At 46.6% G+C, this 19922-nt stretch overlaps 1 protein-coding gene and 1 pseudogene across 2 annotated transcripts in view; one reads left to right on the top strand and one right to left on the bottom strand.

Moving 5' to 3' along the window:
• LOC146203831 (acyl-coenzyme A diphosphatase NUDT19-like) overlaps positions 1–5218 on the top strand; it is an 18788-nt gene extending 13570 nt beyond the window's left edge. For both annotated transcript variants that reach the window (XM_084588939.1, XM_084588940.1), the window contains exon 4: positions 2497–5218. In XM_084588939.1, coding sequence (XP_084445065.1) covers positions 2497–2717 — 221 coding nt within the window. In that variant the 3' untranslated portion in view covers positions 2718–5218. The remainder of the gene's footprint in view (positions 1–2496) is intronic.
• LOC146203832 (N-terminal EF-hand calcium-binding protein 1-like) lies at positions 3690–19398 on the bottom strand (annotated as a pseudogene).
• Between the last annotated feature and the right edge of the window lie 524 nt (positions 19399–19922).

Below are 19922 nucleotides of genomic sequence, written 5' to 3' on the forward strand. Positions count from 1 at the left end.
GCCGATCGACTTGTTGCGCACGACTTAGCGCGTCTCGCTACTTTCGACCCTCCGGCAGCGGGCCTCTCGACGCGCTTATACGGCGGCAGCTTTAGCTTTGTTATCGGCTGGCCTTGTATCAAGTGGTCATTAAGGTGTCAGTTGGCACTGTAAGTAGAAATCTTCGCACAGTATGCAGTGTACGCCGAGCAACTCAAGTCATACTTTTTAAAAGTGGTGCGTTTTGCGGATATTGAGATCATTGCTAGCAGCTGTCTCTGGCAGATTAGAATATCTTTATTTTTAGCAGCTTGATTCTTCGACTGCTAAAAGCGAAGACACTTGAGAGTGGCACCCCCCCCCCCCCCCCCCCCCCCCACCTCAGCGCACAGTCCTTGTGAAGGCGCAGACTTGGCGAACACAAAATTTGGAAGATGCTTAAGCTCCATTTTAAGGGCGTGACACATTAGCAGTCTGTCTCTGGTCCACGCTATAGTTACCCACACATTCATAGCATGGAGCCACAAGATGCCACTTTACTTTGAAGGCCACATTAGGCACATATGTACCAGTGCTTGTTCCCAAGAAATAAGAAGCATTTCTTGTGTGGCCCAGCTTGTCAGGCATGATCTCCTACCAAAGGTCATGGGTTCAAATACTGCCTAAAATCTGAAAATTTTCTCATAAATGAAATCAATTACTTTCTGAAGTTAAATCAGTTGAAGCACATGGAGACATTAAATTCATATTACGATTGTTCTACGCATGATGCCACATTTTACATGAACTTCGTGGAGTGTTTGAAATTTCTATGTGAGGGGATGTGGCTGTGACATCATGACCCTGTCGACCAGTCAGGATTTTCGCACCACGACACTGGATGCTGACTAAACAACGTTCAGTTCTCTGCTCAATGGGAACTTTGACATTACCGCTTTAAAAAGTGTAAATATTAAATTTTCATGGCTCAAGCGTCTGCATCTGCGTGCTCCATGCTGTCAAGGCACGCTCAAACTGGCACAGTCGTTTTTGCTACCAGCATATGGAGATGAAGCCTGTTTCACCTCCTGGGTTTTGTGGTGCCTAACGTAGAGCATCAAAATTTTCAATTACAGCCATGCTCTATAGCTTGATTTGATCTGTTCATGCATATATCCAAGGTTTGAAAAATTTGTTGCTGCTAATTAACTATGAATGCTTGCACTTATTGTTAGTGACCCCAAGTGATACCTCGGCAGCCTCATTTACGATTAATTTTATTCCTTGCCTCGGGTTATGCGGCGGGGTTTTGAGTATAAAATAACTTGTTATAGAAACATCACAAGAGCATCGTGCTTCCATGTTTCATGCTGCATGTAGGAGTGTACAGCAATGGCGAGGCCAAAGACAGGTACTTAGTGTTTCTAGTGTGTGTGTGTGTGTGTGTGTGTGTGTGTGTGTGTGTGTGTGTGTGTGTGTGTGTGTGTGTGTGTGTGTGTGTGTGTGTGTGTGTGTGTGTGTGTGTGTGTGTGTGTGTGTGTGTGTGTGTGTGTGTGTGTGTGTGTGTTTCCACTGAATAATTAGTAGTTATGATTCAGAACTTGCATAGGGTCCCACCTTAAGTGTTGCTGTGTATTTCAGGTGTACATTTTTTACTGCTAACTTCTCGAAAGTACCAACCATTACTTCAGCTATAGCCTTTGTATTAATGTCATACGTTTGGTTAATTCCTTGAAAGGCACTTCTTACTGAGCATTGTGTAGTGGAACGAGTTAACTTGTTCTGCTTAGTCTGTATTTTTTTGTAATGGCAAAATACCACACTTGTGTTCAGTGGCAGATGCAAAGGTTGTGTGATGAATTTGTAGCTATAAATACTGGCATTACCCCAGATAAACACCTGTGAGCAGTCAACTTGACTTTCCGATGTACAGCCTCATCCACTTCTAGCTATAACAAGGTCCCTGCTTTAAAAGTGCCCTTGCGTTCGACCGGGCCATGCAATAAAGCTAAGAGTGAGATAATGCAAAGCAACTCATCCGGGTCCCTCCGTGCTTGCATCGCTTTGCTTCGATATATGCCTGCGTCGGGTGCAATGTTGCTTTGAAAGCTGTGATCGTGGTACAGATAGAAGTGGATGACTCTGTATATACGAGGCCACGAAAGTACAGCTAATAATATTGCTAATAATACTGCTGATAATAATGCCTGAAAAAAAAAAAAAATAGAGCATTTGTTCGTACTCAGTCTTTGGTGGTTGAACTTTTCTTTTCCTTGCTTATTTTATTCAGTGTAGTAATCATACTGTTCTTGAATTTGCTCTTCATGAGAACTTTTGGAATGCAAGTGCACTGCAACAAATTAATGGCATTATGTAACTCCATTTGAAGTCAAGCAGAGAGCTTTAGCTTTTGTGTCCATGGTTATCTGCTACAAACGCACCTTTTCTGTGTGGCTGTTTTGATGTCTGTGTTCAGAGGTATGTTCATTTTTTGCAAGATTTCTTCGGCTTCAGAGACGATGCTGACCTTCCTTGCAGGTGATGACCTCTACCCAGAGGAACCAGATTACTTTGGCCGAGGCCCTGGTCCCGAATACCCATTCAGCCTGGAAGAGCTGCGCAAGCGCTGCCAGAACCTGCACCGCATGGAAGTGCAAGGTCCCCTGTGCACAGCCTACTCCAACATTGAGCCTCCCAGGGGTCACCTGCAGCCACAGACCTTCAGTGGCACTGCCTCCATGGTGCCATCCATGCTCTGACAGGCTGCTGAGAGAAGTGAACATGCCTGACTGCTGCTGTGTACATTGTTTTGCTCAAGCGGCTGGGCTGGGTGGGGAACACAGTAGTAATTTTGCTGCAAACTCTGTATTGATGCCTTGTAGTGTGCCCTGCTAGCCTTGCTTGGTTGTCTGGTCCAGCTCTTCAGAAGCAGCCATTATTTGTTGGGCGCCCAGCTTTACAATGACTAGTTTGATTGGCCCTATTTGTGGAAGGTTTTCTTTTCGCACTGCCTAGACATTTGGCAGGCCCTCATTTTTTCCTGTTCAAAATATTGCCTTTAAGCCTTCCAGCAGTGTTACTAAGGTATTTTTATATATACTTGCTAGTTACGTGCAAACTATTTTGATTGGTTGTGCTTTGATAGGCTCTTTCTTTGACTCTCGGCTCTGATGCAGCTTAATGGCCTACCCCACAGCTCAGCATTTGTTTGCTTGTTACTTTTTATTCCTTTTCGCGAAAGTATTCAATGCTTGCTTGACATTCCACACTGTTTCTAGATGGATTACTTTACATCTGAGCAAGAGTGGTTTTGTGTGTTGCAGTATCACTTTTTTTTCTTAAGTGTGGATCTCAGTGCAGGGCAGTGCCAAGGTTCTAGTGGTGATGAAACAGTGCAGCCTAATTGTGCATCACGATTTTGTGATTTCAATGTTATTTCTAGTTTTCATTAATAAATTTTGCATTTTTGATGAGGCAGCCTATTTTATTTCACCTTGCTTCAATCCTAAAAAAGTGTAAACACCTGAGAAGTCTGCACCAGCTTTACTTAATGCATTTTGCTCATGGTTGTTGCTGTCCTATTGCTGTCATCGTTATTGGTAAGGTAATGAACAAAAAAACTATGGAACAGGATGCACACTAGTTTATTTCAGCGTGCAGAGGTGGTCCTCGAAAGGGATGACTTTCCTAGAATGCAGAGGCAAGTTTTTCTGCTCTGCGGGAAGGGAATGTCACGTTTCTGAGCCTGTTTTCCACCATGACCCTGCAATATACAAGATATCAAAGTCCTTGCTCTTTAATCTCTGATGTTATCTGTACTTACCAGGTATCTCCATTGTGTTCAGGAATTCAGGCTTTCTCAGGCACTCTATATTTTGATGCTGCAGTGTCTTGTATATATGTGACCGTAAGTGCCTGAAACACGGAGCGAAGTTGTTAGTTGAAAGTGCTCACTTGTCATGCAGATGAAAAATTCTGAAAGCCTTCATCAATTGCCACATTGGAAAATTGTTCCTTTCTTTCACTTGAACTTGGCACAGCGTAACTCATAAAAAAGTTCAAGCATGCTTTTCAGGCTCGTATCGCGTATAAAGCCTCTTACTTGTTCCATGTATCTTCACTCTCCCATATTTCATAAACTGCATATGTGTTTATGTCTTTGTAGAAGCGGACTGATACGCTAGAAAAGAAAGCATTTGGAAGTAATCACTCGCAATACGTGTTAAAAAAAAACTGCCTTACAAGAGACATCCAGCAGAGGTGGCTGTCTTCTCGGCATATGTTTTCAGCGACTCCTTGTAGTCTTCCATCTGCTCTTCATCCACTGGCATTGTTTGCTGTACTAGAAATAGCTGTGAAGATAGCAGAAGGTACACATGGTGTCTCTTCGTGATCCTGTGATACTCGTGCAAGATTGACATGGTTTTTTAGCTCTCTACACAAACTGCCCTTGTGAGGCGTTGCAACCTCAAAGAGCTTGGTGACTTTTCGCTTACCAAGTTTTCTTCTGTGATGTCCAGTTCATCTTCTTGTGGTTTTTGAAATCTGGGCTGCTGAAAAAGTCTGTAGTAAGGCTATATTTTTGGATGCAAGTTATTTTACAACTTTACCACAAAACAGCAAAACATATGCTCTTGCTATAGCTGCCTGTGTACTTGGGAAGAATCCTGTTCGGCTTTGACGTTGCAAGGCTGGGGGTCTTAGTTATTGTTTCTTTGCTCGCACCAACTACCTTGTTTGAGGTTGTTCCATTGTGTTATTAAGCTGATACTTTTTAGCTGGCATTAAAACATCGACTCAAGGAGTACGATTAGTACACTGTGAAGGCATTTGATTTATGAATGTACATGATCTGACATTTTACTGTTCAATCCTCCATAAGCTGGTATTCAGCTGCACTGCTTCTGTTAGGGGAATGTACGTATTGGAGAACCTGTCAACCTGATTTGCAAGCTTTTCAACAATTGCCTCCAGCTTCTTGATTTGAGCACTCAGGTCTTGACTGGATTCTGAAAGTCAAGGTGGAAATATGTAAGCAAAATGGAGTGCGCTAGGACAAGCTCTCTTCACTCGAGAATGTGGTATCATACCTTCCAAATGAAGGGATGTTTGTGTCACCATCTGTTTCCTTATCCTGACTGGGAGCAGGCGACTAGGGCAAGGCTTGTACACCTGGAGGCTTTGGGGACCAACTGCAGCCTGAAAATTGCTGTTGCACATGTACAGCCGCATGTTTAATAAAAGAAAAAAAATTCTACAAGGTGTACTTGGTGGCTATTGTTCTTGAGTGGGAAGTTCACACACTGGATTGGAACACCTGTTACTTGAGCGTTTTTAAAATGCAAACTCTGTTCACCAGGTTGAAGACTTTTTGCATGCCTTCAAGATAGGGCTGCATTGTGCTGTATAGCAGCTGAATTTGCATGCCGTGTACTTTACTATTATCATGACTGACCAGTGCCTTTGCAGCCTGTGATGAAATTTTGCAGCTCTTAGTCTGCGGGGCAAGGCAGAGCATGGTTATGATGGATCAGCTGAGCTATTGCATGCCTGCTGTAACTGACTAGATGGCCGGTAAGCAGCACCTTCTAAGTGTCCAGAGTTTGCAATAATGGAATTCAATATTCGTGAGGATGCAAATTTGTGCCTTTGGCAGATAAATGTCTAAATTTAATACTGCTGTCGCATAGGCACTTCAAACCATTGCTTAACTCTAATACCTATTGGAGTTTTAAGCATGCGCTACATGAAACGTTTCTGCACTTCCCTTCATAATATTAATCACGTTTCCTTGCAAAATGCAATATGGTGCTATGTGCTTTCATAGTTGTGAAAGTGATGGCAAATAGATGGGCTGGGGATGAAGAAAAGTAAAGAACACTTCGATAAAATATTCTACAGCTGCGACACATCCAGACCAGGTTCTGTTGCAGACTCTCGCAAAGCATCGTACTTCTAGCTCATGCATGTGGGTGCTTTGCTAGTGCTAGCACACTTTTCTACTACTGCCAAGGCATGTTAGGTGATGTTGCGAATTTACAGTTTTGGAAATAGTGTTTCATTGAATAAAACTGCTATTTCAGTTTTTGTAGAATGTTTCATTTTGGTTTGCGTTTTCGCCCCGAGTGCTTGAGCAGCACTTCTAGACGAGGATAAAAAAAATCGATTGCACTTCAGCGAGTGTGCAAAGGGTCAAACTGAATCGGGCTTGGTTTGCTATTGGCTGTGTAATAGTGCCAGACCCCTGCAGTGAATGCTCGATCAGAAGTATGTGGGTGGCAGTGTTATAAGGCTGCACATTGTTGTGAGGAGGACCACCTTATAAGGAGAACGTACAAGTCAGCTATCTTTTACCACCAAGATTCCTTTACACTTGCTGCCCAGCGTAGCTTTGGGGGCATTTAAAATTGGGGCTTAATTTTCTGGCCATTTCTTAGGGGGACTCTAACCACCCGTAGGGTGCTGGGAAACGGAATTCCAGCCATGCTTGGGAGCAGTGCTGGCGCCATCAACAGTGATGGGGAATGCTGCGCCAACTGGTGCCATCGCGCTGAACTACCGTGCTATGTCTCTGGTCCCTTCTCCCGATAAGTGACGAGATTAACGACTGAATCCTAAAACCCCGCCCCATTTCGCTTTATGTAGCGCTTTACCGCCTACTATTAGCGCATGGTGTGCGCGCGTTTCGCAAATATGTTCCGGCGCCGCTGCGCTGCTGCAGCATTTAACTCTAGCGAAGAAAAGTGGCTGCACTTATCCCGGAATGATCGCGGTGACCTATGCCCTGTTCGTTGACACTAGTTTTCCCCTACCGCGTTCGTGCAATCGGAGCGCTTTTGAGAGTGTTAACATGAAGACGCCGTAGTGCAGTCGCGTGCCAATTTGAAACCTCGCGGGCATTTTAATGTTTTATTGAAAAGAAGCCAGGCTAGATTCATATCGACGAAAACAGCTAAAATGGGCATAACATCATTAGCGACTTATTGCGCAGTACAATTTGCGTCAATACGGAAACTTGGCCAAGGTGCTTATATAACCGTAGGTATGCTTAGGGCTCTGCATTAGGAGGAGCGAAGTTTCACCGCAGCCTAGGTATATAACGAACCACTGGAATATTATCGCGTTGTCGTTTTTTAAACCGTGGCCGCAAGTTTGATTAGTCCCGTCTGGATTCGAATTTTCTCCCTTTTCAGTAGCTCGAGGTAGCTACTTCAAATCATATTTCCGCCTGCTACCAAGCCTGTTCCGAAATGCTCTTGGCAATTCCCTCATCTGCCTCTAGCCCAAACAGATGCATGCGCGTGCTCCTTGTGGACATATGTATACCCGCCACCTGCATAATTACTCGACTTAGCCCACCCAAGGACTTCAGCCAGCATGACGCCTCCTTTCGTGTGGCTTGCCGTGGTGGGGCAGTGGTTAGGGCGCTTGACTGCTGTGCCCAACGATGCGGGATCGAATCCCGGCCGCGTTTCGGCGGAGGCGATAAGCAAAACGCCCATGTGCTGTGCGATGTCAGTGCACGTTAAAGTACCTCAAGTGGTCGAAATTTCCAGAGCCCTACATTACGGCGTCTCTCGTAGCCTGAGTCGCTTTGGGACATTAAACACCATAAATAAAGCCAGATCATTCCGTGTGAGGCAGGTGTACGTCCACGTGACACGTGCACACCTGCATGGACTTGCAAGCGCCGACACTGCTCAGTTAATTGTGCATCCTACGCTGCTGATGCACAGCTGTCTTAAAGATTTGCAGCATGTTGCTTGGTTCGGCTGGGGTCTTCTGTCACGTGTGTAGAGAGCTATGGCTATGGCACCCAACCGCGCCGCCGGCCGCCATGCTTGCGGCGCACTTAGCACACGAACGCCTCCGCGCATGCTTTCCTCACACGGCGCACCATGCTGCCGCTTGGAATGCGCGAGCATGTCAGATTCGGCCGGCCGTCGTCGCGCGCGGCAGCAGCAAGAAACGACGTCACAAATAAACGTCACTTCGGGTGGGCAAGTGCGCTGCTTAGAGATGCTCGAGCCGAGGTCTAAGGTCCAACGACGCCGTGGGTTGACTCGAAGCGCAGATAATGGTCAGTATGATATTGGATAATTGGAATTTGGAAGCCTTATTGGTTGTTTGGTTTATGGGGTTTAACGTCCCAAAGCGACTCCGGCTATTATAGACTCCGTAGTAAAGGGCTTCGGAAATTTGGACTACCTGTTTTTTTTTTTGTTTTTTTTTTTCTTTTTTTTTTTAACGTGCGCTGACATCGCACAGGACACACATGCGCCTTGCTTTTCGTCTCCATCGAAATGCGGCCTTCGCGGCCGGGATTAGATCCCACATTCTTAGGCACACAATTCGAGTGCTCTAACCTCTGCACCGCCGCGGCGGGGCTTCGAAGCCTTATGGTTACCACAATTGAGAAATATCGCTTTTGTTTTTACACAAATGTGGCTGTCCACCTAACGGTCACTCAATAAGGCATCAAACTCTAAGTGCACGGTGGTGGTTCATTTTTGCACTGTGCGCTGTGCGTGTGACAAAAGTCGACACGCGAGTGCCGATACTCGGTAGTCCGCGCTTCATCCCTGTGGTGCCTGTCTTTCGTGTTGGCATCTGAAAACACAGTACACATACGGTGCAGTGATCGAGTTAAACTAGCAGGTTGCCGAGCTAGGCGGCGAACTGGCATTATCGCCTTGACACAAGCATAGATTTTCAGCAGTGTGCAAAAAAAAAAAAAGAAAAAAAAAAGTCATCGCCAGGGTAATAACTACGCCATCGGGAAACAAAGCGCATGCCACAAGGACTTATTTCAAGGTCCGCAACAGGTCGATGTGACATATCATTTCATACGTACATATTTTGGGAAAGTTTAATTGGTGTCCCTCCTGCATGCGCTTATTCTGGACACATCTTGTTCAAAACTTTCGCAGGTGACCCCAAAGTTAAACTATGAAGCGCTATGTCTATAGGTCACATATGCACAAGATGGGGAAATCAAAGGTCCTGCGCAGATACGTCGTCCAGAGTAATGCAAGAGCACGATCCTCCGCAGCCAGCTGATCGCGTTGGAACGTTGTCAGAGCTTTCATTCCGGAATAGAGAGAAACCGAATCCACGAACAACGTTCGTCGCTGCACCCTTTTCGCGTATCTCGAGCGCATGTGCCTAAACTAAGAGCATGGCCTTTGTTTACGACGCATTTTCATGTAGTTATCACTTGCGGCCAGGGCTTATAGACAGGGGGATCTCGGAGGGGGGGGGGGGGGGAGGTCTGAGACCCCCCCCCCCTCCCAAGCTTGAAAGTACAAGGACTGCATGATTCCAAAGTAGGCAACCATTTTTTGTTCTTGTCAGTGGTATAATCAGAATTCTTCTCTATCGTTTCGACAGTTACGCAATGAGTATTAATAGGAACCAGTAACACGCTTTCGAAAGCCAGAGATGGAGAAAAATAATGATTTCTCTGCTTTGTACAAAACGATTTGCAAAGCAGGCAGTCAGCCGCATTCACTTATTCCCTCTTTATTCTCTTTCCACCAGTGCTCGAATCACTAACCCCCCCCCCCCCCCCCCTCCTCCCCTCCAATGGAGCCAGGCTTTAAGCACTGCTTGCGGCAATTGCATGTTCGATTTCCGATGCATGCGGATTCTTATCGACATGAATGTGGAACGCGAGCCACACTGTAACACGGCGAAAATACACTTTCGGAGCAGGACTGGCAGGAGCTCCTCTGCTACGTGCTCGCAAAAATGGCGGCCGGTGGCGAAAGGCACTGCAGCGTTCATTGCTAATCAGCTTTTCGCCGCAGAAAGTGCGCGCATTAGTCATTCGCGTTGGTGCTTTGTATGGCCGCGGTAAGGCGTTTTAGTACATCGCTGCAGAATCTAGGCTACACGTGATGAGCATATTGTGGTCACTAGTCCAAGCTTGCACTGCAACACGGCCGCTTGGCCATCGCCAGGCAGTGCTGCAATGTCTCACTGGAATACCCATCGCCAGCAACAACATGCAGTGGCGTCGCAAACGTGTATGGTCTCCAAGTGGTTTTAAAATGGCGCTACATGCGAACCCGTTGGGCCTGCGCAGAGCTTCGACGTCGTCTTCTTCGCTGTCGCTTCCGTCTATAAGCGGGATGCCTTCCTCCTGGAGCCTCTTCTGCGAAGCCTCCAGTGCCGCAGTCAGTTTGGTGAGCTGGAACGCCGTCTCCCGCACCAGGAACCTCGACACGAACTGGTCCTGAATGCTGCTGGAGTCGTAGCTCTGCGCAATATTCAACCCAGGTGAAGGACATTGCGCTCTAAGTGCTAGGGATGTCATCCTGACCTTGAGAGGCACAGTTGAAAGAATAAAAGTTACGCACTCTGAACATACACTCTATGGTTGCGCACATCTTGTGAGAAAATGGTCTCAAGCAGAGTTAAGCAGTGGCAGATAACATTTGACGAGAGGGCGACACCTTGTCAACAAACAATCATCGGAAGGAACAAGTCTCAATGGATAATCTGTGTAAAGACGGCTACACGTGCCCGCACATTAGTATTTGAGGGAGGGTTTGTGATGCATGTGCGTGATGTCATTTACACGCCTACGTTTTCTTGAACGCCGTGTGTGGAGCATATGCATTATGCCATCATTACTTATCCTCTCCTTTTCCATTTTGCCACCTAAAGCGCGGAGCAGCAGGAAAGATACATATCAGGTGATGCCACGTGTCCATATTCGGTCGAACTAACACCAATGCGCTTTTCGATGAGGTAAAAGCAAGGCGCCCGTGTACTGTTAGGTGTCGGCGCACGTTAAAGAATCCCAGGCCCCTAGCTGGTGGTAGCAATACCCACAAGCCTCTACTGTGGCGTCCCTCACAGCCTGAGTCACTTTGGGTGGTCCAACCCCCGCCGCCGCCTTGACGCCGCGGCAAAGGGCGCGCTCAGAAAGTCTAAGTTTCTTGCGCTGCAGCGCTAAAAAAAAGGCAGCTAACTGTAATAGTTACCATGTTAACCAATTTAGCTTAAAATGCGTTTTAGCGTTTTGGTTTTCTTTTTTCACTTCCGGCCTCCGGCAACAGCAATCGTGAAGAAAACTTCCCTTTAAGGATTTAAAAAAGGACAATGACTAAGAGCTTTTTATGTCTCATCTGTGAAAGCACTCGGTTTTCGAAGGAGCAGAAATATCTAAACGATGTGGGGATCATATGAAGTAAGGTTGCTGCAAGCGGAATTCTTTCTATATACAGCATTTAATGAAGGAAGGCAACATTCACTGAAACCAAGGAAAGCACAGGAGAATTAGTTTTTTTGACACTGCGCCATATAAAGCCAAGGTCGCCGTGCATGGCACAAGCCGCTACTGCGCATGCGCCGTAACCACGGCAACAAGCAGCGCCGTTCCACAGGCGTTCCGCCGCGGCGCTCACTACTGGGGAGAGGAGCAGGGCAGCGGCATCTCAGCAGAGGCGTGCGCCGGCACGGAGAGAAGGATAGTTCCCGCACTGTGCATGCTCGCGCCGCCGCGGAGAGCTGACCGAGTGGAGCAGGAATGCTTCTGCCGGCACCGCATGCGCAGGGCGTGAAAGTGTATCTGCCTAGAACGGCGGCGAACTTTGATGCGTTCAACGGTACTCTGGCTGTGTTCAAGGCAACGCTCGGCGAACCGCAGTTAGTTTTCGTTATAAATCAATTTGCAACTTAAGAAAAAAATTAGAGGGTCTCTTAGAAATCTCTTAAGAGGAGAATGGCGAAAGCCTATCCCTCGTCTCCTATAATTACATTGCCTATCATCTTTTGCTTCTTATCGGGGTTCGTTGCAGTGCTATATGTAATTATAATTGGTTTACAGGGTTTACAGGAAAGGAAAGGCGCAGTATCTATCACACTTTCTCCGGCAAGTGCGAGTTTGGACGGTACACCATCGCTCGTGTCGCGCGGCTTTACTTGACGCGCGTTCAAGTGTGGAATTGCAGATGGCAAGAACGCTATAAACAAGAAGACATCTCGCAGAATCTCGTGCAATATGACAGATCTCGCGCACAACTCTCGCGCACGGGATTTCGTTCCATGAGCCTAGAAAGGCTTTCGCCTTAAAATATGAAAACGTGAACTTGACCTGATTAGGTCCACCAATCCATGGTGTCTAACCAAAAGTATAAGGTGCCTTGCAAACTATATCTAAAAGAAAGAATATGAAAAAAAAATGCGGATGGAAAAGGCGGTGTTACAAGGGTTATCACTGCAACACTCACAGCTTTCACTCTATCACTAGGTTCAAGCCATGCTTAAACCCGCACAGTTTGTTTTTTTTTATTTCAGGCGACAAAAGGGGTATTGAAAAACAATGTATTACAGCTTTTGTTAGTGATATATAGTCCATTAGGTGTGCTTGAAAGGCGTACATCGAAGCTCTCTAGCCCCTCTACAAGTACTATTCTTCGGAGAGGTGCGGACAAGAAGTCTGTCTTTCCAGAGGTTTGAAATACCGACGAAGCAAATAAAGCCACTCTGCATGAGCAGGAAGCAGACTTAATTGGCTGATTACATGTGCTTGACGAAAGCGTTGCTATAGCAACAAACGAAATGATAAGAAGAAAAATGAGAAACATACGCAAAAGCACATTAGGTTACGGAGAGGAAATGCAAGAGAAGGTGATTGACACTTCCAAAAAAGAGTCTTTGAGGCTGTATTAGCCTGCGCTAATATTGAGTTTCCCCCGACTAATGCCGTAGTGTCTGAACAGACCTCCCCCGGTGCAAACGTCTCAAGGAGCAACAAAATCATCCACTTTCGCTCCTTAACCGGTTTCGCTTGCGACGAGGCTTGCCGCCGGCTTCCGCGTATTACAGATGCCTCGTTACGCGTCGCCGCCGTTATCCTAACTAAAGAAGCCCTCCTTCACCCCCCCCCCCCCCCCCCCTTAAAGCAGCACGTTTTGCCCACCGGACCAGAAACACGCCACCTGATGACGTAGGCAGGGACACCTCAGTTGTCATGTGGGCATTCCATTCATTCCTAATAGTACATGTGCTCAATTTGTCCTGCCCCGCCGCTTTTTGATGTCTCTGCATATTTAAACACAAAACCCCCTCCTATAGATCTGTAGTATGCATTTACTGGTCACAGGTTTGGATAATTTGTTTGCAAAAACTGCTCGTCAGGTCCTGGTCTCTCCTCTCCTTTTCTTCTGGGTTCTAGTCCCAGCATTAATACATTGAACTTCGTGACATCGAAAGAGAAAGAACGACAGCCCAGTTATCAATATCTGATTTCATCGAAAGCTGTTAGTGGATGTGTACAATCTGAAGACCCCACGGACAGTACATGTGTCACGGCTCAAAGTACTCCCATGTTGGAAAAAAAAATGTGTGTCAGCGTCGCCGTTTATCATTTTAAGTCTCGTAGCCTCGAAAAGAAAAATACAGCCGATTGAGCTAAGTTTGCCAAATGCAAAGTGTGTGCGTCACGTTTAATTTTGCTTTCGGTTCGAGGATAGAGTTTCAAGGTATACGTCATGCTTCAGCGTTCAAGAGTAGAAACACCGTTCAAGAGTAAAAAAAACAAAAAAAAAAAACAAGCAAGTAGAGTGCATAAATATCTTCCCCCTCCCAACCCTGTCCTGAACTGAACGGATAACATTGATTCATTCTTAAATATCGCTCATGTGAAAATGCCGATTGCCAAGCAATCTTAAAAAACAAACGGTTCAGTATATTTGTATTCTCACATAGATACAATTGTGCTGTTATTTAAAGGTCTGTACATAACAGAACAAATTGCATTCACCTGTACACAGCTGAATACTGTTGCAACACTGAAATCAAAACATTATGAGAATGCCTCGAAAGCGCGTTCTGATGTTCACATAGTGCCTTCGCGATATATCTAGGCGATATATCTAGCGTTGAATGGCTAATAATGAACGATGCATGCTTGGATTTAGTTTTTTTTTTTTTTTTTTTTTTTTTTTGCATGGCTGAAATTTGGCGTCTTCAAAGCGATTTCCTAAAGCAAACTTTGCGAGGTGCGGATATAAACTATGCTCCGCAGCGCGTTGCGAATTTGGGCAAAACTATTGGCTGCGATATAGAGGTCAAGCTAGCGGTGGCGACATTAATGTGTTAGCTTACACGATAGAGCCGTGCCATATTGTAAAAATTATTTTTTTCGCAAGCTCTGTATCTCGGCAATTCGGTTTATGCCGCTGTTTAAAAACATTTCGCCAGCACTAAACTTCGCGAAGCAGATGTGACAGCACCGTTAGCTCTGCTCGTTTTCCCGTGGCCTGCAGGCATCATGACGCTGCAAATATGACGCTGTGGTGCCCTACGCTGTGGTGCCCTAATATCGCGCAAGCCTCCATAGGAGTAACTTGATTGTAGACAAAAGGGTAGAAATAAACAGTAGTGGCTAAAGTGCGTCCCGCTTTTTCGGCGGCTGTCGCGTGGCGTTCCTTGGCGCACGTTCAAGTGTGGGATTGCAGATGGCAGCAACGCTTATCATTCTTGGAAGCAATTAATACGCGGCGTTGAATTCTGCAACCTGAGGGAGACTTAAGCATGTTTTTTTTAGAGAGTTAGTTCTACCCCTTGCATGCACAAACATCAAGGTCAATGAGTGGTGCAGTTGGGAACCTGAATTCTCGCCCTTTGCAGCAAACATTGTCGTGCCCAGGCACGAGAGCACTATTCTATCACCGAAGCCGATCCCGCCTCGTGTAAAACCGCAGCACACTCTCGCGCTGCGCAGTAAGCATCCTCGTCTCCATCAGCTTCCAAATGCAAACCACTCTCGCTCTGTGCGCTTAATATTGCCGCCAAACCTTCAAAACTATATTTGTTGTTTTTTTAACAGCCGCCGGCATGCGACCTTATCACTCTGATTCTGGATCACGTATCAATTCTGTATTCTTTGTTCGTTAATGCTCGATGTCACGAGTCGCACCTTTATCAGATTCGTTGTAGCGCAAGATGCACCGAGATCTGTCTCGAAGATTCCAACCACTCGTGTGTCTTTCTAGAATGTTCCAGCTTGTGCTGGTAGCTGTTTGCGACGTTATCTAGATTGTTCTGAGCAGCCTTTAAATTGAACGTTGACGAGTGCGACGGGCATTCTTTGTTCGACGATCGACGAGCACGTCTGTTGCTTTCGCCGCCGCCGAGTTGCTTAGTTCTTTTGTGGGCGCAAGTCAGCCCAATAAAGAGTTAATTTCACTACCATCAAACCTGTGTCTTCTTTTGGTGTCACCACTACGTGACAATGTCGTCGTCTTCGTGAAGTTCCCATCTGCGTCGCTCCTTCACTTAACCTTGGGAAATGGCCGTACACATACGCCATCTCGCTAAATAACTTCGCCGTGTGAGACATGCTGTCGAGGCCATCGAGCAACGAGAAGAGTAGCCCATTGCCGAGAAGTTTACCAAGCGCGGAAGCGTGCCAAGATCGAAGCAGCAGCAGCGACTGCGGCTGCGGCCGATGGCTAACGCTTGTAAAAGTTGGTTCAAGGATTGTTGAACCTCTACATTTTTTTTTTTCGTGAAGTCACCTCGCTCATTCGGTAAATACATAATGTGATTACATAAGCATACTCGCAAATCGCAAAGGCCGTGAAAAGGATGAGGACTTTTATGCGATAGCGTTTTAGGCTCCACGGCCGAAAAGCGGTCGCCGTCGTCGTACTACAGAATTGAGATACGCGTAAAAGACATGCGAGAAAACATAACGAAAAACACACACACACACCTTATTTCGTGTCACGATTGCGACGCAACCGTTCTCTGCGCAGCTTTCAGGGTGGTGTCATACCACTTCGCGTCCCATTTAGCATCCATCATTTGCTCTAGTTGGAGACTAGTTGTGGTATAGGGATTCGAATCGGCGACATATGTGTCTCCAGTTTTACGTTATTAATTGTTGGTGTAGGTGTCCACCGAGAAGTTAGACATATACTGCGCCTTCCTCTCCCCCCCCCCAAAAAAAACAAATTGAATTAACTTTAAAAAATAAATAAAAATTTCAAAATGAAAAGGCGTTCTTAAAGGCGCTATGGCGTATACTTTTAAGCCGAAGCTTGAACAGCTCCCCTAATTTTTCATAATGCTCTTTGCTAGGTTGCAGATATTTAACGGAGAGGAGTGGGGCTCAACATAAGAAGCAAGGAAAATGAACGAGATGAACAGGAGACGGGCGAGGAAAATTAGCCTTTACATTGTCCCCTTTTAACAGGGCCAAGAGGGACGGCTCTCTACCCTGGCTTCTAGTTGCAGGTAGTAACAGTGTGCTCGTCTCAGAGGTATATTTGTTGCGAATTACAAGTTAATATCTTTCCTATACAGCTTGCGGAACCTAAATCTTTGTCGGTAATAAATCGTATACATAATACGTGTTAGGTGGAGAGCGTTTTACGTTTTGAACATTTGATCATCTGAACTGCGCCGGACAGATGTTTGTGGTTCGCTGTGCATTCACTTGACACTAACGCTCTGCACCTTACCAGAAGTGCTTTGATGCGGTTACATGAATACATGCAAACATTAGGACAGAAGAACTGGGTGTTTTGTCCGTGCTGGGCAGTGTGTGCAAGAAGGACTCGAGCGAACCTTTTCCATTTGTTGAAGGCCTTTCGTAACAGCTACGCTCACGTCCTCCAGGGAAGCCAGGAGCGTTGGAAAGTTCCCCATGTGCCTCCATATGAAGGAACTGAGCTCCCCGGCATCTATAAAACTAAACCGAAGGCATCCATGAGTGACGATTGTTAGTCACGTGCAAAAGAAGCTTCATTCATTCATTGCATGGAACACATCCCAGTGCAAACACGAACATGTGGTGACACCTTACGCATACATGACCGGTGAGTGGGATCTGCCTTTCTCACAAGACATGGCGCCCCCTTTGTCTGCTACCATTTGAAAACAAACGTGCATGGGGGACACAGTACCAAGCGTGTGTGTCGTTTTGAGAGCTGCCGCCCCCTGTCGCATGCACCTTTCACTAGTTGAACCGCGCATGCACACTTGGGGCTGACGGTTCGTTTTCAGCCAGTGGACAGGCGCGCACGCGCACAGCGTTCGTGTGAAAAAGGCGGGTATGTGAGCACGATTCCGCGCACACGAGGGACCATTTTGTTACAGGTGTCACTTTGAGGCCAGTCACGTCGCCCACATTTAGGACACCGAAATCCAAGGCTTCTGCTCTGCATTTAGCCCCAGAACTGCAGCTGCTGAAGACCTAGGCTTGCAGGTGAGTGCATACTCACGCGGCTGCAATTCCCAGAAGCATGCAGAATATATACATTGTAAAGCTTGCCCTAAGCGTGACACTTTTGAAGCTCGGTTTGCCAAATCCACCCTATGGCTTGTGAGCCCACTGATATGAAACTTAGTTATTATTAAAATAATAATGCAGTCCAGGTACGCGCTCATAGGTGACTCAGTGTTTTTTTTTTTTTTTTTTTGTTGTTGTTGTTTTGGAGAATATCGCATAAATGCGAATCGCATGAATGGTGGTAACATGCGTGCACCTGTTGGCTTACAGCGCTTTCCGTGCGCATGGCCAGGTTTCGTTGAACAATTTTTTTCTTCGTTTTTCACTTTGAATTGCTGTGGACATTCAGAAACAAAAGGGGGCAGAAAGGGGACCAAGCCAGTCATATGTTTTTCGTCGCTTGTACTCCTACTGTCAGAAGGCTCGACAATAACGCCTGCTAATTCCAATAAAAAAAAAAGGTTGAATGCAATCGCATTTCTTTATTTATTCTTCCGAATACCACTTTTGAGACTCCTGTCCAGCTCAGGACCTGTCTACGTCAGTGAATACTTGATTCGGCCAGATAGACCGTCCAAGAGTGTGTTCTATACGCTAAAATCACATTTTGCACCGTATAAGATATCCCATCTTGCACTCTATATGCACTCCCTAGAGTTGAGCAATACGGTCGCCCCTGTTTTAGCCCCCACCTCATCTCGTTCGAACAAAAAGTGACCCGTTATAGCGCCCTTTTCTTTGGAGGACAAAGCTATCCCTGCTCTGCCACAGTGCTGGATACTTTTTCGAAAAGCTTAACCATGCACATGTTGAGTCATCTTTCTGTTCTGTTAAGTCTGTTATTATAATTTCGTCCAGTTTATTTTTAGAGTTCATGTTAGTTCGTTTCTCTATGACGATCTTCTCCTCGTGGACTCTCCACAACCCTGCAGCACGAGGATAGAAACCATTTCGAGCACCACTGCATTCGCAATTCCCGCATGACCACTTTCCACATATCGGATACATCGGACATGATGTGCACAGCAGTACGCTGTGCGTCTAAGGCGTTGACCGCTTTTGTTGGTGCGAGGATATAAGCCTGTAAGAGCCTGTAGTCTAAGAAATAATAGTGATAAAGGGCATGAGCGCGTTGCTTGCCTATTTTAACCTGTAGTGCTGTTAGATGAGGATTGTATTTCCTTGTGAACACTTAATTGCCACGGTTATCTTTCTTACCCGGTCCTGTGAACGTTGATTTCTTCAAAAAGTTCGCATAGCTCATCTTCTGTAAGTATGGCATCCCAGAAGAAATTAAGGAATTCCTCCTTTGCCAGCACACCATCTCCTGGGCGGGGAAAGATAAGAGCCAGCATATGGAAAAACTTTAGAAAGATGAACTGACGCACTAAACGATTGTTTTCACTTGGACAAAGGGTTGGGTTGAGGTTTACTTCTTTTTCTTGCTCTTTTTTCTCTATCGAATTGCGTGTATCGTTTTACTTTTTCACGAATCAGGTAAAATTGGTTCCTACTATGTGGATAGTTTGATAGAGTGTGCTAAGTGTGTTAACCTGCACACCTTCAGCAAACGGCGATAACCGAATAACAGCGATAAACATACTCGTTTGGCATACTTATTGTAGCTGTAGGGGCAACGTGCATGAACACCGGGCAAATTCGCAATAAATTAAACGGCGAATGAGAAAACGAAAGTCAAATTCCAACAGTTCCTGCCTGCCTATTTCTTCTTGCAGCCTCAGTGCTTTATACGGCGATATCAAAGTACATAAGCGTAGACAAAAACATGAGGCTCACTGCAAAAGCCCAGCTCGGTAGTGTGCTCGTCTGTCGCAACTGGCTTTGTGAAAGCCGACCACAGATTGAAGCTACTATGTTAACGACCGCACGTCCTCGAACTCTTCGGCAAGCGGAACTCCGTTCAGCGCAATTCCTGCTTCCTGGCGTTCGCGTAGAGCATAGTCACTCACCGTTGGTGTCGGCACGGTTCAGCACCTGCGTATACGGAAGAGGCAAAGAGCTTCGCTCACTACAACGCTACGCCACGCGATTTCGGGCATGCAGGCCGACGACCGTAAAACTCGTGCGGGACCGCCGGCGCTGTCAATGTGGTCACTCACGTTGAGCAGGACCGATGTCCCTTTCTGGAGGTTGAGAAAAGGGCTCGTGATATCGGCCATGGCCAACCTCTTCTTTTTTCCCAGCCTCTGGACAGCTGCTCTCCCCCGCAGCGCGCGGCGGTTTGAGGCTGCACTGCAGCCGGAACGCGGGAGGCACGGCGGGCTGGCGGTGTATTTTTGGCACGCGCCACCGCAAGGAACGCGCGTTATGTAGGTGAAATATACGGAGGCGCTCGCTCCGCGGGGGTTACGGGAACAATTAACCGGCTTCCCAGGTGTCGTTGTCTGACTGCGGCCCTGCGTGGCGCGTGTACACACCCGCGCGTAGACGGCGGCCGCGTGGCGCTTCCGCCCATCGGATGCACCGCGGACGCCGGCGACGAACCGCAGGGGGGCAACAGCAGTGTCATCCTCTGTCCCCCCGTGTCGCATGAACGGCGCCGACGCCGACTCTGATGCACCGGGAGGTCAGCCGAGCACGTCGTGCGAGCCGCTCTCGGAAACCGCCAGATCGGAATTAACTGCGTCGGACATTTGAAAACTGTACACGCTTGGCGTCATTTAAGCCATCACGTCATTAGCCACGAGCTGGT

This window comes from Amblyomma maculatum, chromosome 1 (assembly GCF_055883805.1).
Source record: "Amblyomma maculatum isolate TAMU_Amacu chromosome 1, ASM5588380v1, whole genome shotgun sequence".
NCBI classification, from domain to species: Eukaryota; Metazoa; Arthropoda; class Arachnida; order Ixodida; family Ixodidae; genus Amblyomma; species Amblyomma maculatum.